General features: G+C 40.8%; 4 protein-coding genes across 5 annotated transcripts; all 4 read left to right on the forward strand.

The window, feature by feature from the left end:
* The first annotated feature begins 4 nt into the window (after window positions 1–4).
* LOC129584087 (solute carrier family 12 member 6-like) lies at window positions 5–3,511 on the forward strand. The gene is made up of 6 exons (XM_055476192.1): window positions 5–552; window positions 880–1,042; window positions 2,495–2,562; window positions 2,816–2,926; window positions 3,122–3,271; window positions 3,497–3,511. The coding sequence occupies exons 1-6, from the start codon at window positions 451–453 to the stop codon at window positions 3,509–3,511; spliced, it is 609 nt and encodes a 202-aa protein (XP_055332167.1). The 5' UTR covers window positions 5–450.
* LOC129583890 (solute carrier family 12 member 6-like) lies at window positions 3,443–10,009 on the forward strand. Its single transcript, XM_055475913.1, has 18 exons — window positions 3,443–3,458; window positions 3,593–3,783; window positions 3,845–4,012; window positions 4,225–4,251; window positions 4,319–4,532; window positions 4,906–4,940; window positions 5,006–5,180; window positions 5,253–5,310; window positions 5,839–6,049; window positions 6,652–6,964; window positions 7,031–7,137; window positions 7,580–7,786; window positions 7,853–7,939; window positions 8,002–8,117; window positions 8,558–8,858; window positions 8,931–9,024; window positions 9,328–9,467; window positions 9,671–10,009. The coding sequence occupies exons 2-18, from the start codon at window positions 3,732–3,734 to the stop codon at window positions 9,760–9,762; spliced, it is 2,397 nt and encodes a 798-aa protein (XP_055331888.1). The 5' UTR covers window positions 3,443–3,458; window positions 3,593–3,731; the 3' UTR covers window positions 9,763–10,009.
* Window positions 10,010–10,122: 113 nt separating this feature from the next.
* On the forward strand, window positions 10,123–11,817 carry LOC129584040 (uncharacterized). Its single transcript, XM_055476129.1, has 4 exons — window positions 10,123–10,655; window positions 10,923–11,037; window positions 11,178–11,288; window positions 11,449–11,817. The coding sequence occupies exons 1-4, from the start codon at window positions 10,443–10,445 to the stop codon at window positions 11,538–11,540; spliced, it is 531 nt and encodes a 176-aa protein (XP_055332104.1). The 5' UTR covers window positions 10,123–10,442; the 3' UTR covers window positions 11,541–11,817.
* A 264-nt stretch (window positions 11,818–12,081) lies between these two features.
* On the forward strand, window positions 12,082–16,284 carry LOC129583892 (cell cycle control protein 50A-like). Of its 2 annotated transcripts, none has more exons than XM_055475915.1 (8): window positions 12,082–12,432; window positions 12,502–12,635; window positions 12,979–13,104; window positions 13,175–13,391; window positions 13,969–14,103; window positions 14,279–14,506; window positions 14,605–14,770; window positions 15,498–16,284. In XM_055475915.1, the coding sequence occupies exons 1-8, from the start codon at window positions 12,306–12,308 to the stop codon at window positions 15,997–15,999; spliced, it is 1,635 nt and encodes a 544-aa protein (XP_055331890.1). In that variant the 5' UTR covers window positions 12,082–12,305; the 3' UTR covers window positions 16,000–16,284. The 2 variants fall into 2 exon arrangements, with proteins under 2 accessions (XP_055331890.1, XP_055331891.1); XM_055475916.1 differs by having other exon boundaries at window positions 12,086–12,432; window positions 14,999–15,560.
* The last annotated feature ends 1,066 nt before the right edge of the window (window positions 16,285–17,350 follow it).

Consider the following 17,350-nt stretch of genomic DNA (forward strand, 5'->3'; position numbering starts at 1 on the left):
GCTGACCAATCATCATGTTAGTTTGACCTGTCCGCATGACTAATCGCGCAGCGATGCACACAATCAGATAGTACGGTGGCTCGCTGAAACGGTTTCTGGTTCCACAATGTTGTGTTTACCACTCGAACACATTCCCATCCAACTCAAATGGAGCGCATGTCAGATTGATGATTTATTTATAGAAAGTTTTAATTTGAACAGGTTAAATATTATGCGAATGCCAGCGGTGGCAGACCGACTCGTGAGCGGAAGAGATATGTATACCAGGCGCGAAGGGATTATGAGCTCGTCGCTCAAGTTTTAATGAGGAAGAGAAAGTCAGACTGCAGCGATACAACGAATGCCATATTATAATTCTGACTTCTGGAAACTCGCCAAACGAAGTCTTGTTGGTCCCTGCATCTTCTGATAATGCTGTAAACTTCCCCTGGATGAAGCTGTAAATTCATTATGGGCGACCGTTTTCGTGTTACGAAAGTGGACGATGGAGCTGGCAAAACGTCGGAGTTTATCCCACATGTTAGGACCACATCGCCGCCGCCTCCGCCGCAGGTTAAGCAGTTGAACTTTTGCTAATTTGTTATTTTGTTTACATTTGGGTTTCATGTTCGTAATCACGTTACATCTGTAGAGCAGAAGTGGAAATGTTGCGATTAATTCACAAGCGATTAATGCACATTATCACAGCAGGGAAAGGAAATTGCTGCGGTAGTTCTGTACTTAATATATATTATTTCGGTAAATGGTATTTCCTTTACGGTCCCGAAGTGTTAAAAAAGTTATTTTGTGTGTTCGGACTTGGTGAATCCGAGTTCTTTGGTTAATTTTGTAGAAAAACCGTACTTTGATATCTTTGGATTATTGTGTTTTTTTTTTCAGGAAACGGACTCGAAGCGAAATTCGCAGCAGGAATCGGGCGACGGTTTCCCCGTTCGGCATGGTGTTGCACCGGAAGTGACGGGCAGCCACCTTCCGGAGAATGGCGTTTTTCTTCGGAAGAATAATAATGCGTTGCGCCATCAGGCGTCTTCATTGAGTGAAGGTAGGGTTTTGCCTACAGGACCTTGTTTGTGCTGTGTGGAATGTCAATAGTGCAACTGTTTGCACGAGCGGAAATGTTAACTCGGCCTTATCAACCTTGATAGGACCAGCTTGCTGTTGGCCGTTGCCGTCAGTAGGTTGGTTCAAAAATATCGATTTCGCGCTGTAATTGTTGCACACTTTTCAAGTGATGCGCCGACAATCCGATCTATTGTGTACTTATTTGTTTGTTGCAGATTTTTATACTTTTACTGTTGCGCAGTCAGTTTGATGTATTAGCGCATCATTGTTCGTGTCAAGTTTTATTTAATGACGGTACTTTTGGAACAATGCTTTCCGGAAGCCGGTTCTTTTGGTTTAAAAAATTACTGCTTTCACACTTTCCGTCAGTCTTGAACCCAAAAAGTTTGTTTTCTCGACGTTCTTAAAGCCATCTTTAACACTACTTCGTAGTTAGTTTTTCTCTGTGGTGTTTGTTACAGTATACTGACCCTGATCAGGCGCCAGGTTGCGCGATAAATACGATTAGTTAAATTTTAGATGGAATCATGAATGTACTCTGTACTTGTTCATCTGTGTTGTTTTTGTGAATTTTTAGTTTCTAGTAAATGGTAAACCTTTTTGGGAAGTGCAGTATTAAAAGTGCAGGTTCCTTGGCAAGTTCTTACAATGTCATGGTCAGAGTAGAAATCTGGTATGGCTTCCGAGGACGACGGAACTCATGGCACTCTCAATTTGTTATGACGAGCACCACCTTTTTGCCACCAAAAAACCGTGACACGAACCGAAAGCGTTAGCGCAGGCGCATCGTTCGGTTTCGCTTACATGCACATTAAAATCAGATATGCATTAATTCATGTTTGGCTATGGCATTAATGAAGCGTCTATCATTTGTCGGGAGCTGGTTTTTTGCTGATCTGAAGATGATGTCGGCACTCCGGTGGTTGTTTGGATTTGTGCTCTACAAATGGCGCCGTTAAACCGGTGCGGTGTGGTAGGCAGATGGCTAAATGTCAGGCGATGAATGTGTTGCGCTGATCGTTGCCGCTTTCTGGATGATATGTGTGCAAATGTCAATCGACATTTTTTCCCTGGCTCCAGCCTCAGCCGGGAAGTGACTGACATACCGATACAGACGAACGTGTTTTCCCCTTTACGCAACACACTGTCGCTCAGTGCCCATTGGTGGCCGGTGACAGTTGCAGATTTTTGCAACATATGCTGTAATATGTGCGCTATGCCACTGTGCGGCGGATGCGCGAGAGTCGGTCAGAGATGGTTTATTTTATTTGAAGAGTATAACGCTTGTGTTAGGATAATGTGATTTATGATCAGTTGCGGTATAATATGGCGTCGAATCGGAGACGCAGTACTCTGAGTATCGGAAGTTTACAACAGTTTTTTATTCCACGATCGTCGTCGGCCACTAGTAAAATATCTTGGAAATCTACAGGTGACGGGGAGCGGCCTTATACAATTAATTTTGACCAGACGAAAAGGGAACAGCTCTTCTTATTCCAGGTAAAAAGTCTGCAACAAAAATGATTTTCTTGGCGATAATTTTTGAAACTTATAACTTTTTATTATGAATCGAAAAATCCCGTTCTGTTTGAAATTTTGTTGCAGGACGTTGTTACAATCCAGGCGAAATGTCCAGCGACTTTGTTACAGTTCTTTCAGACGTTCATTTTCTCACAATTTAAATTTTTGTCTACGCGCTGATTCGGAAGCAGAGGTTTAGACGATTTTATGTGGCCGTACTTTGAATTTGCAGGAAGATCTTGATGAAGGATTGAAAGTAGGAGCATTTCTTCATCAGCAAACATGTGGACCAAAACCGTCTGCCCAGCCGGCAAATACCGGTTCGAAAACACTGATCTCAAAGGTAAAGGTTATTGTGGTAGCTTCCTGCTAGTTCTTTTACTGACACGAAGTACAGCGCAATACTCAGTATTATAATTTTATTCTAAGTATTTACCTCTACGAGGCTTCGGATTGAATGGTTCTTAGATTATTGCTTTAGATGGCTTTGTTTTTCCTTTTTGTTGTGATTCTGTATCATCTGTAACTTGTGTTGTAGCCCGCTCCGAAAATGGGGACGCTGATGGGCGTATTCCTTCCATGTATTCAAAACATATTCGGCGTGCTGATGTTTATCCGCCTTCCCTTTATTATCGGGACTGCCGGTGCACTGGAGAGTCTGTTGATTGTCTTATTGGCTTCCGCTACGGTTAGCAAAAAATCGTTGGCGCTTTTCCCCTACCGTATTAGAATTTTCCATATTTATGTATTGTTGTGTCTTTTGATACGCAAGTACGTAGTGTTTTCGCATTCCTTAGTAAACCATTTACGCAGTAAACGAAATTACAGGTTTTATTTGAACGAACTAACGCTTCAAAACTATTATCAACTAATAGGTCCACAAAATATAAAATTAAATATACCTTTGGTCTAGGGAAGTTTAAATTAATGATATTCTTATGACAGTAAAATCTTTCTAGAACTATGTATTTGCGAGAATTAATAAGGATACTTCTTTCACTTAATTTAGATTATGCGTTCTTGGTGACCGCCTTCTAGCCAAGCCGTATGCTGAACCCTGCGAGAAAAATGCGTCCTCGCCACTATGGAAAGTCTTCTGCTCGAACTCCTCTTTGTCAAGTTGTGATCCATATTTTCAAGAGCAGACGATGCACGAGGAATTGGCTTTTCCGGGCATGCGGGTGCCGAGCACATTTTATAGTGAGATTATGCGACACCATATTATCCATGGATTATGTTGTAATTTCCAACTTATTATTAGACAATACGTTCAACCAGTATGCGGTCACGAGACAATATATTTCCCATGGAGCAGAAAAAGTTTTCGCATCACCCGAAACCCCTTTCTATGCATCACAAGGATATGTGATTGCCGATATTACCGGGAGTTTTACGCTCTTGTTGTCCATATTTTTCCCCGCTGTTACAGGTGAACACTTAAAGTTTCATATTGAAGTGGTTAACTGGTTTCGTTAACTGGTTAACTGGTATGGTTGGTTTCGTTAACTTGAAGTGTTATAGAAATCTTTAAAGTGAGCTATATTAATATTGCTTGGAATCGAAAATTGCAATCATAATTTGCAACAGTTCTTAACTTTTAATTTAATTAGTACAGTAATGGTTTTTTTAATAATTTTTTAGGTATTATGGCTGGTTCGAATCGATCAGGTAAGAAATCAAAGCTTTTGTTGATTTGATGTTGAAAAACTGCTTAAGAGAGACGTACCATTCAAAGGCGATCTGAGTAATGTTCAGCGCTCGATTCCCCTGGGAACAATTTCGGCTGTGATTTTCACCACCTGCACCTATATCGTTCTGGTGTTTTGCTATGCCGGAAGTGTCAACTCGTTGTTACTGCGCGATAAATATGGGTTAAGCATTGGTGGGCGTCTGGTGTCGGCGGAGATTGCCTGGCCGCATCCTCTTGTGCTGCTTATTGGGGCCACAATGTAAGCGAAACATTTTTGTCAATCAGAAATTTATTGCTTTAATTTAAAGTTTGCCTTTGTAAAGTGTCGATTTTTTTGTGAAGCTGCAATGTCGCTTGATAGGGATGTACTACAAAAATCAGATAATCTTTCACCTTCTAAGTTTAACGTTTATCTACGCTTTTTTCAGAAATTTGTTAAATACCGTGTTTTGAGGAAATTGTTGCTGACAGTGCCGTCAGTATGTGTAATATCAGAAATTGAAAGTATTTAGTGCCGTGCAAGTGAATCTTCTCCGCATTTTAAGGTAGTAAATTAGTTTATAAATTAATGACAGTATTGTTTGATTTCACGGGACGAGAAGAAAGCCGTAATCCAACCTAATGCATTTTAGGGCTACAATTGGAGCAGCGCTGCAAACTTTAATCGGTAAGGCATACAGAGTAATCGCCGTAGAATTTTGAAAAAGAATTTTTCATGGAATATTTTTCTAGGTGCTCCGCGACTCTTACTGGCGATCGCCAAGGATGGTGTTATAGATTTCCTGCGCATCTTTCGAGTTGTCTCGGTGAACGGAGAACCCCGGCGCGCGTTGTTAGTGTGCCTTTGTCTGGGTGAATTAACCATTTTAGCCGGTTCGATTGATCTCATTGCGCCCATTCTTAGTCAGTAAGCGAAATGTCCAACATTGACATTAGCAATCCCGGTCAATCAATGCGTGTTGTTGGGAATGTTTACTAGGTGCAGCTTAATTTGTTACCTCTTTGTGAATTTGGCGTGCGCGCTGCAGTCTCTCATCGTAAGTGACAGACCGTTTCGATTACTGATTTGCAGGGTGAAAAATCGAATGTTTTATGAATACTTTGTGAAATACACAAACACAATGGAATAATGTGTGTATTAGGATTAGCAATGCAGGGTGACTGTCTCTTTTCGTCTGTGGAAGTAGAACAGTTTTTATTCTGAGCTGAAGTGGATCTACAGGAGTTATAACGAAAGTGATAAATTAGATTATGGTAGAAAAGGAAAAATTTCGAAATGTAGAATGTGCATGCGTGGTAGAAAATCCCGTGTTAATACGGTTTTCGGAAAGGTGCACATGCCAGTTAATCAGAGCTAATCTATGGCAGCAATAACTTTGCTTGAAAAGTTTTAGTTTTGAAATCTTTGTGCATGTATTAGTTTAAAGGAAATGATCAAAACCGGTAGTTTTAGTTGTTATACTTTAAACTAAACTACTATCTTCAAACCCACCTGGAATAATTCTTCACATTAAATTTGTCATGATTTATAATGAAGTCTCTCTCTGGTGATGTCTACTTTTTAGCGCCATCCTAGCTGGAGACCGCGTTTCCGCTTTTATCACTGGTTCCTATCCTTGACTGGCGCTGTACTGGCTGTCGCCATAATGTTTATTTCGTCCTGGTACTACGCTTGTATTGCCATTATTATGGCCACTATTGTCTACAAGTACATTGATTTTCGTGGGGCGGAAACGGAATGGGGTGAAGGATGGAATGGCTTAGCTCTTTCTGCAGGTACAATGATTGAAGCGCTCCTTTTCGATTCAGTTCTGCAAGGGGTGAAACCTCAACTCGGCTTTGCATTCAAAATAATATGCTCGTCTGACTGTGAGTGGTGTCTTTATGGGTTTTTTTCCCGCAAGGCTTATAAATCTGTTGAGTGTTACAATTATTCCTGCTCGGCTATTACCGCAGAAAATAAAGTATCGCACTTATTTTGTTGTTATAAGTACCAGATGTCTTCGCTTTCTTCGGCTTTATAGTCAGTTTTTCATTGATTAAGTGAATTATAACTTTGAGACAGTTTACTTAATTCTGGATTAGTGTTGCTGGTGGCAGATATCATTCTATGCAAAGACATATTTGCGTAAAGATAAACTAAAATTAAAGAGCCTCCTCGTTTCTCGCCGATTGAAATTTGAAAGGTCAACCAGGCTTAGTGATGACCTGTCATGCCCAAGAATAGAATTCAATACACGCGCCATATTATTACGATTATTTTAGTTTTTTTTGTATTTTTATATCATCTCTTATATAAGAGCAATATTTGGATCACGTGATAACTCGTTCAGTGATTAAGTTACTATTCGTAGTTAATTTTCGCTGATATTTTACAGCGCAGTACAGCCTGCATCGTTTGGAAGGCCAAGTAATCCATACCAAGAACTGGCGACCACAACTGCTGGTTTTTTGCCGCCTGGACGAAGACCAGAATCCTGTGCATCCGGAGTTGTTTCCCTTCGTAAGCCAGTTGAAGGCCGGTCGGGGTTTGACCATGTTTGCCTCTATTCTGGAAGGTGACTTTATCAAATGCAGTGATGATGTCCATTTGGCGAAGAAGTCTTTACGACGCATGATGGAAACGGATAACGTCAAAGGATTCACGGAGGTCCTGGTGGCAGATGACACATTGACGGGGATGAATCACCTGTATGCGTTTTGTTAGATTTGTCATTTGTGCAGTGATTCGTTACAGTTGTCGTTACCGTGTGATAGAATTCAGACGGCGGGAATTGGCGCTATGAAGCATAACACCGTTGTTATGTGCTGGCCACAAAATTGGAATCAAAATACGGAGTACAAGCATTGGCGCATATTTCTCGGTAAGACTTATATGGCTATAAGGTTTTCTTTGTTATTAATTAATGGAGTCTATATTTTATTAAATAAAGGTCACTTCTGTGCGCCCGGAAATTTTCCGGGCGCCTAGCACTTTAGTTAAATAAAATATGACTTTATTTATTGATAACAAAAACAACCCTTATAAGCAAATTTTGTTTAACCATCTGTTTGTTTTGCTCTCTTCTTTGATAGATTTTCTTTATTTAAAGTTTTCAGCTGATTTTAATTATTTTTGTTACAGCAGTCATCTCTTTTAATCTTCGGTGGTTTGAAACGCTGGTGGTCAATTTTTCTTCGGTCAAACTCGACAATTTTTCCGATCAAACGTTACGATTTGTTCAACTAAGAACGCCAAAAGGGATAGATACTCGTATTAGTTACATTACGTGTTTTGAACATCCTGTAAAACAGTGCATTTTGCAGACACGCTACGTATTTGTCATGCGGCGCATTGTGCCTTTCTTGTACCGAAGAACATTTCGTCTTTTCCAAAAAACTGCGAGAAAATACGTGGCTGTGTCGATATCTGGTGGATTGTCCATGATGGCGGATTGCTTATGCTGCTGCCGTTCCTTATGTTAAAAACCAAAACCTGGAAACACTGTAAAATGCGGTTGTTTACCGTTGCGCGTAAGTTTCAGCCTCCCGTTTGGTACTTACTGTTTATTGAATGCTTGCATTCGGCCATCTGATTAGAACTGGAGGACAATACGGTTCAGATTCAAAAAGATTTGGAGAACTTCCTGTACGGCCTGCGAATTAATGCTGAAGCACATGTTGTCGGTGAGCCGTCATGTCGACAGTCTCATTGATCTGAGATAACAGATTTACGTTCATGGTTTCAGAAATGGGAAGTGGTGATATTTCTGCTTATACCTACGAACGAACGCTGTTGATGGAGCAGCGTGTCAAACTTCTCAAGGAAATGAAGCTAACAAAACGTGAAAGCTTGAAAAATAACGTAAGGTCATTTTTCCAGTAAAAGAAACTACTTAGACGTACTATCGCAGCTCCCAGGTGTACGGAAATGTATGCATTTTGCACCCACCGTAACATCGGCGTTTTGCGTTCCGTAACATCCACGTTTTAAACTTACGACAATGCAGCTTATTTTTCAAATGGTATTTGGAATACCATGTCCTTAGGCTCATAAATGATCTTTAGAATGGCATAACGCTGCTTTATAACTAGCTAGCACTATAAATCGTTTCGAAAGCAAATCGAATGAGACTTTGTAACAGTTTATATACCGTACGTAAGCTTAAATACGTAAGCTTTTTTAAGCAATAAATCTCTTTGCGTTGCGGTATCGGCGACTGGAATATGCAACTACTTTGCGTGTTTTTAACGACGGGAACATAAATACTGAGCGTAGCACAGTTTCTAATTTTCTTCGTTCAGGTCCAGCTGATCGTGGACCAGTCGCACGCCATCAACATAACCGACTTCCCTGTGACGGCAGAACGAGCCAGAGCCCAGAAGAAAATCAGCATTAATACGCATCCCCTCATCATATCGTCTAATGTGGCGGAAGCCCTGGCCGAGCAGAGTGAAGAGGAAGCCTTGGTAGATGGTATTTCGGAAGACTGCAGCGATATTTCGACGGTGGTTGTGAACGGAGGCGCGTCGGGATCGCATCTGACGGAGCCGGAGACTTCCGAGAGTATGGATAGCTTCGAGCGGGAGGATTCTGCTGAGCCTGGTTAGTGAGATGGAATTGGCATGCGTACGGGTTTGGTGCTCGATCACAAAAAAAATTGTTTCGGTGCTACAGGAAATTCAAAGAATGGGAAGCGTTACGGAAGCCGGGTTAAGCTGACCTCGGAGTCGGAGCGCGGCATTTCAGAGCGGTTTGGAGGATCGAGACCGTATGTGAAAACAAGGGTGTTGATAAATTGATAGTGATAGATAGTGTTAGCGTGTTGATCCAAAAGTACTGGTAGCGAATTAAAGGAGGAGCAGTTAATGAGTATATACGTAAGATTTAAACGATTGGTAAAGTGGACGTAAACGAAACATAGGACCCCAGCCAAACTATTTATGAGCAAAGTTTCATATAACATTGATTGAAGTTCGGAGCAAAAGTTAACCTTAATTGTACTTTGGTAATTGCAAGTTTTCTATTACTTTTTTCTTAATTTCACGACGTTTTATGTGCGCGTGATTTGCAGATTGGACGGCAATGTCCGACGAATGCACACGGCTGTGACCATGAACCAGGTTATTCGGGAACGGTCGGCCAGTGCCGAGTTGGTCATTCTGAATCTTCCGCGACCACCCAAAAGTCATCGCGAGCCTAACGAAATGAACTGTAAGGAGCGGGAGTATATCGATAAACCTATATTTTATTTGTTTGATTGTGTTTAGAGAAATTCGCTTTTTACACCTGTAGAATTCATTTAGTATAGGATACGTAGTCGTACGTACACCCGTTTCCGACGAAAATGACCTTTATGCAAATTAACAATGGGCACTCTGCAGGCTGATTTAGTGAGTTCTTTTCTTGTCTCGTAGATATGGAGTTTGTGGAAGTGTTGACGGATGGCATGAAGCGTGTTCTCATGGTGCGCGGCGCTGGACGCGAAGTGGTCACCATCTATTCTTAATCGTCAATGTTGTTATGATGGTTATCTTTCTGTGATAGTTGACTCTGTTGAGCGTTTTCGCTGTGTTCAGCTTCTTTGAAAACAAGGTTACCCGTGCTTTCCATTTAACGAAGTTCCTTGAAATTCGTCCCTTTATTACGCTTTTTATTGTTCTAAAACCGCCGACTGAGCGCGCTGATCTTTGTAAACAGTGCTTATTTATGTACTGAGCAAATGGTTAAGTTAGTGATGAAAATTAAAATGCTTGTGATATCATCGCTGTGGAAACCAGCACACGGTGGATGTGCTCATCTGAACATCAGGGAAGCCCTTACAGTACCATTAACTGTTTTGCTCGTTTTAATGTGTGCTGTACTGGCAATGGTTTCCGGTTTGTATGCGGTACGCCTACATAATTTAACTTAAATTACACGGGGCATAAACATCCACGTATTTACCAAAAGGACAAAGCGCTTATTACAGTACTCTTTTAAGTTATATCAAGTAGAAAAACGGAGAATTTACAACAGCAGCAACGATAAACATGTGGCAGTAATTATATAAGTAATTTGCTAGTATCAGTTTATCAAAATATTTGACTGTTACAAAGCATATCGTGGCCGTAAATTCATTACCTGCGCTACGTAAATTTTGCTTCAGTAACTGGTGTTAGAGCGCTGACGAAAACTGCTATACTGGAAATGAATCCATCTTACTGCCAATCCTCCAACCCAGTGTACGCCTTGGCGGGAAGTACCTGCGTGTTGTCGCTGTACTACGCCAGAATGGCCATGAAGGATTCGCAAAAGTCCTTGGCTTCCGTTTACTATACTGGTGCTGGCATGTTCCTCGCTGTATCAGCTGTATTACTCTTCCACGGGCTAAGTACCATCTCAAGGGACACCGTCAAAGTGGTGAGAATCTAACAAAAGTTTAGCAATGGATTAATCATATTTTCAGATTGGCTGTACCGCCTATACAGTTAAGCATTTTTTACTGGTACTAGTGGTATTTATAGGATCTAATCGTAAATAATGAAACCGATTAAAAGTGAATACTTACGTGCACGTAAAAGGGAAGAGTATTGCCGCTTTGCACATTTTTTAAGCTGGTTTTTGCAATTATATTACTGTATTGGCATTGGGCACTGTATTTCAATACACGAATGGTAACGTTTTTAGGATGAAATTTACCAAGATGTGCACAATAATTCCAGATTCATGACTAAAGTGGAAAAGGCTCGTCTGTCTGCTCTGTTTTCCCAGTCAAAATATGGTGATGCACCGGTGTCCATGTGTACGTAAATAATTTACTTGCACACTGACCAGTGAGCTGCAGGTGACCTTTACCGTTGACTATGCAAAAACGTCATTGCTGATAAGAGCACGTCTGCAATACGTTTACGCAAATGCAACAATTTCGCCATGTTTTGCCAGATTCTTACATCAGTTCCATCTCGCAAGCATTGGCAGGGTTTGGCTATAACGCTCGCAGTCCTAATCCTGAAAATCCAAATTTCAACTGGGAATTGTGGTCAGCGATGCGAGGTGGGTTGGCCACATGTTTGATAGTTGTGGGTATTAATAATTATTATGAGATTGTGTATATGCCTTGTATTGTCAGTTTGTGCTTATGCCCTCCATGACTCACACTGTCACTCCAAATCAGAATATTCAGTTTTTGTAATCCGTGCCTTTGGTTTTTATAGGAAACCCAAGACCAACGCGACCAATGAACTAGTGGATTACACGTGCCAGGTTTTTGACAGAATAAGGCGGAACGATAGTGTGAGGACATAATGGAATGGCCAGCAATACGAACACGCCGTACAAAACCTGCCAAGGACCTCACTGATAGAGCACTTATTCGTAATAACAGTAAATTTTTTAAAGAAACTTTGTCAATGCACTGTCGAATGCTTTTTGCAGTTTTCCTTTATAGTTTTATCCGCCGTACGCGTGTCTTTCGCCACATTCAGGGCGCCGACAAAGTTTGCTTGTACACGTTGGTTAATTAATAACGAACACACACATCTGGAAAAAGTAGAGCTGAAAAATGGTGGTGTTCCTTAGATAGTATCACAGTAGCTTAATGTTTCACTTACCTTTTCCATTGGAAAAAAAGCAAAACTTTAATTTAATTAAACAACGCATGACTCATCCACACACGCAATTCATGATCAATAAAAATTGATAGTAAGTAACTGTTTATTGTCACAGCTAGTGCGACATACCATACAGTACACCCACCGCCAAACGCATCGACGCGTGCCGTATGGCGTGTTGTGCTGTATTACCAGCGCAAAGGTATACAGGACTGTATTGTATAGCATCCGTATCGAAAACGTAAATTTTTTGTCAACTTCTGGCATGAGAACTATCAATTGTACATTTGTACGGCCCTGATTTGTGATTTATTTCGTACTGTATCTGTATGTTGAAATAATACAAAAAATAATTTTGACATAATTCAGAGCCGTGTTTTCTAGTGTTTTATATAATGAATATATTTTTACGGCGTTATTTGTGATTTCTTCTCCGTTATCTTGGCCTTGAAGTGACAACATGGAGCAGGCACCAGCTCAACAAGAGGTGCGCATCGCTGCTGGCTCCAGCAATGCTGCTGGGGGCACTCCCGCGTCTGCCCCCGCTCCTGCCCAGCAAGAGGGAGCCAAGAGCAGGAAACCTGCCAGTAAGTGGACGAATTCAGGTGGACCTGTGTTCTGGACTGCCTTTCATCCCATTTTACCTGTATCTGTAGATACGCGATTCAAGCAGCAGCAGTTACCCGCGTGGCAGCCTATGTTGACTGCGCGATCAGTCTTGCCTTTTCTCGTTGCCATTGGTTTGGCCTTCATTCCCATCGGTATCGCGCTATACCTTTCCGCCAGTAATGTAAGCAAAAAATTTATGAACACGATTTTGCGAATCCATGTGATTTGCTGTCGTGGTTTTGATAAACACAACAAATGCACGCATGTTTTCTTTCTGTGGGTGGACGCTTCGTAATTTCCCTGTTATAAAGCATGATTGGTTCCGCATTTCGTACAAAGAATTGCTGTACTGAGTCAAGTTCACGTCAGAAATTTTATTTTTTGGTTTTATGGAATTATTGATATACATTATACAAGTAGTAATTTTTTCCTTCACTTTCGTTGTGTAAGGCAGTAACTGCTTGCTATGACGCAAGTTCGTAAAATCCATCTGAACCGATGTTTTCACTGAATTTTTCGAACAGGTTGTAGAGGTGATTACAGAGTACACCGACTGCATGGCACCGAATAAGGAACCGTGCTCCAACGAGACTTACATCCAGCCAAACTGCGTCTGTGAAATGCATGTTTATTTGGATCGCCATATGGGGGTACTTGCTCAAATTTCTTTTCTTATAACGCTATTACAAAAACGCAATTTTCTGGCATTTTTGGTTGCAGGGTCCCGTATTTATGTACTATGCTATGGAAAACTTTTTCCAAAATCATCGAAAATATGTAAAATCGCGGGATGATAATCAGCTGATGGGCGAATGGAACGATCCGAACTCTGGAAAACTGCCCAGTACAGATTGTGCGCCGTTCGACAAAATCGGCTCAGAGGGAAATTATCAAGCATACCTACCTTGCGGAGCCATCGCAAACAGCCTTTTTAACGGTAAAACAGTTTATCGTAATTAGAAGAGCATTTATCGCAACTATTGCGTAATAAAAAGTATTACTTATTTTGATAGGGAATTTGCACAGTTAATGTTGTTCCTTTTGTGTTTTCTTTCCAAACGAAATTAATTTTTCTTTTTATCTTTTTTTTGCTCTTCTTTGGTGTGCCCAGTATTGTAAGTTCCGGGGAAAAAATATGGTTTTGTTGAGTCAGATGGGCTGATACATAATCGCATTGTGAAGAATTATCTGATATTGGTAGTTGTTTTTGGGCTAATATTGAGCAATGTCGTGCTCCTTTCTTATTCCGTACCGCATTTTGGCGATTTTTTTGCGGTCGAATCTCATTGATTTCCGATAATTGTCTTTTGAATCTTTGAGTTTGAATGACGTAATACAGATACTTCCGCTGAAGCGTGTGATGTTTGCTTTCGTACATTCGAGTATCTGCTGGAATCGATATCGGTACACAGTTTACTTTGGAATTTTGTTTTCGTAGTCTTTCTGTTTGATTTGTGTTGTGGCACATAGCAAAATGATTGAAAACTGCGGAGTAACTGTTGGGTATCTTGCAGACAGTATCCAGTTATTCTATTCGGCTAATAATACCAAAATACCTGTTCACCTGGAGAAAACGGATATCGCATGGAACTCCGACCGTAGAGTCAAATTTCAAAATCCGAATGTTACCGACAAGACATTAAAAGAAAGTAAGAGATACTAAATGAACGTATACACAAATGGGGCATGGACTAATTCAATTATGAACCCTTTTTTCCTTTTCGATTGGAATATGTTGGGAATCGCATGTTGCCGTGTGTTTTTTCTCGTGGACTCTATATGCTGCTCGTAACTCGTTCAAGTGTTGGTTGTTGTCCTTTTCAGTTATGGAGTCTAGAAAGTTAATCAGTCCAAAGAACTGGCAAGTTCCCTTATGGAATCTGGATAATCAGACCAATTCGAATAATGGGCTGCAAAACGAAGATTTGATCGTCTGGATGCGCACGGCAGCTTTTCCTTCGTTTCGAAAGCTGTATCGGCGAATAAACCATACCGACGAACAGTTCAAAGACGGGTTAAAGCCGGGAAACTATACTTTCCTCATCAATTACAGTAAGCGTGTTGTGCATTCAGGCTGCACTGCAGTTTGTTGGTTCTGTGTTTCTGCGGTTTTGTGGTTAGTTGTAATTCTAACAGTTTATCATCTGCAGATTATCCAGTGAAAGGATTTGAAGGAAAGAAGTTCGTCGTCCTGTCGTCTGTTTCGTGGATTGGTGGAAGAAATATTTTCCTTGGCGTTGCATACATGACCGTTGGATCCATTTGCATCGTTTTGGCACTTGTGTTCTTCCTCATACACATCAAATTCGGAAAGAAGTAAGTACAACATTACAAATGGAAAGGTAGTTTGGGCTTTTCGTGTATATCGGTTTGGTGGCCGTAAAACGCTGAATTATTTGTGTGAGCGTAAATGGAACTCAAAATTTGTGATCGAATTAATTTCGCGATTTTCTGTAAATTAATATTTACATTTGTGGAGTGCAGTAAAGTAGAATTGCAAAGTTTGTTTCTCGAATGAATATTTTGCATTTTTCTCTCCATCAGACCGAGCGAAGCCATGAACGTGACTTCGTCGACTACTTGGTGATTTTGATCTCAAAAACTGATCCCCCGTTTCTCTCTTTGATTCTTTCCACAAAACACCCAACTGATTTGGATGACTGACTGTTGACTTCATCTGTTTTGAAATTCCGGATCTGCCTGTACCGTTTTTCCGTGACTGGGACACACACGCATTACGTACCAATGCAGCTACAGACGAGAGATAGACGATATTTTTCCGCGTTTTTATGATGGGTTCCTTTAACTTTCTAGTGGTTGGTTTCCGTTTTTGATTTTGTGGGCCGGTGGATGCAGGGGATAATTTTGTTGGTTGAGCGAGTGATGCTCTGTATGTAATTATTGCCTAGTCTGTGAAGAGAATCAGTTCCACGTTCAGAGGAAAAGTGATTACTATTAATTATTACGTTTTACATGTATAGTTGTATCCGTTCGGTGTGTGTTTGTCCGATTAGTAATAATTGTTTTGGTGTTGTGTATTTAGATGTCGAGATTACGACAACTGTCGGTGTTTGTATCACAATGTGAATAATATCTGGTTGCCGGAGAGCGGATGTCTGTACGACTATGAAGCGTCGCGAATGTCCATGATGTCAGATATTGCACGAGAATTCACGGTGTACGATGATACAAAAACCAAAGGACCCACTGAAGTGTCGGTGGGGAAACAGAACAACTACACTGGCGCCAGTAAATACAAACAACTGCAAAATCAGATCGAAGAAACTGGACACGAAAATAACAGTGCGAATGGTGTTGTACATGGCGAAAGCGAAATTGAGACGCTACAGCTGAATTTGTTGCACGAAGCAGGAAAGGAAGGCGATGAGCAGTTTCAGAAAAGTGGCGGAGATGGCCAACAGACAGCTGATGACAAGCTCGACGTCGCGGTGCTGCGTGAGACCGCCAGCCAGAACGAAATCCGTGCCCGGAAACGGATGACCTTACCATTAGTTACCAATGGCCAGCCGGTGTTAGTTGATTAAAACAACAGTAATGGTACGTAATTAATACTATTAGCACAATAGATTAAAGCCAGTTGTGATACTACACTTTTTTAAACCTGTGTAATCTGTGCATCTTTGCAAAAAATGCTACGAAAGACAGCTTGTCCTGTGATACTTGAGATGTGTTTTTATGAAAATTATGTGGAGATTGTAGTATTGCCATGAACCTGTCGGTAAGCATTTTGTTCTGCTTTCCATGCGTGTTTTCTCAGTTCGCGGGAATTAATTTATGTGTGCAACCGCATTACCTTTGCCGCGAATATGAGTAATACGAACAACGTGTGACCGACAAAACGTTGCGTGCCGCAGGCGACGTCGTTGCTTATTGTTGGGTAATTTGTCGTGTGTTGCCACAACAATAAATTGTAAGTATTCGTACAAAGTAGCACTTTCTGTCAACAAATTGGCGGATAATAGGTCAATTTCTGAGTCACTTGTTTACCTTCGTTTCCGGGAATTTTTTATGCATATGTCGTTGGATTTATGTACCGCAACCGTTTTATAATAAGGAAAAGAAAAAAATCTGTTAGTTTTTAATTTCAGCAGTTATAACTACTCATACTGCATCAGCGAAAGCTCGCCACTCAGTCGCCACGTTAACATCATTATTAAATAAAATCGATCCTGGAAGAATAGTCTATGCACTGTATACAGATACTCTGTACTGTACAATACGTGAATATTGTATTTTCTGTCAAGAAGCCAGAAGTTGCTCGTATAACACTGCGAATAGTATTTCATCCTACGATCAAACTGCATTTACTTTTTAAATGCTTGTTCCATGTTACCTTGCTACCATTGCAAGTGTCCGAAAACTACTCCTATGGTTAGGGGACACTGGGCAGTGAACCTACCGTTACAACTGCATTATATTGCAAGTTATCGCTAATGGTGAGACACTGAGACTGATTAATAAGTGATTATGTACTCGTACTGTATTCCGCATTTTAACTAATAGGTGCCGGTTTCCTTGTAATTATTATCAGTGCTCCGAAAACGTTCATTCTCAAAAGAAATCATTGCTAGTCAAAAATATTTTCAGGGAATGCCGCAAAATGCGCGTATAAGTTACAAAAGCTGAGGAAACTGCAGTGGGCTGCGATAAATATTGTACAAAGTTCTATCAAGTTTAAGTGGCTCTTCGAGAACTGTAAAGGGCAGTAATAGTTACTAACAGCGAGATAAGATCGATTAATTAATAAATAGTTTAGTCACAAATGGGTCGCTGTGCTCAGTGATTACATAAAGCCAAGTGTCATCCTTTCCGGAAAGTTCTTTGCGGGCGTTCACATGGCACCAGCGCCCGGCTCGAAAGGGCACACAGCTGCCA

Source organism: Paramacrobiotus metropolitanus, unplaced genomic scaffold (genome assembly GCF_019649055.1).
Source record: "Paramacrobiotus metropolitanus isolate TYO unplaced genomic scaffold, Prichtersi_v1.0 Parri_scaffold0000012, whole genome shotgun sequence".
NCBI lineage: Eukaryota > Metazoa > Tardigrada > Eutardigrada > Parachela > Macrobiotidae > Paramacrobiotus > Paramacrobiotus metropolitanus.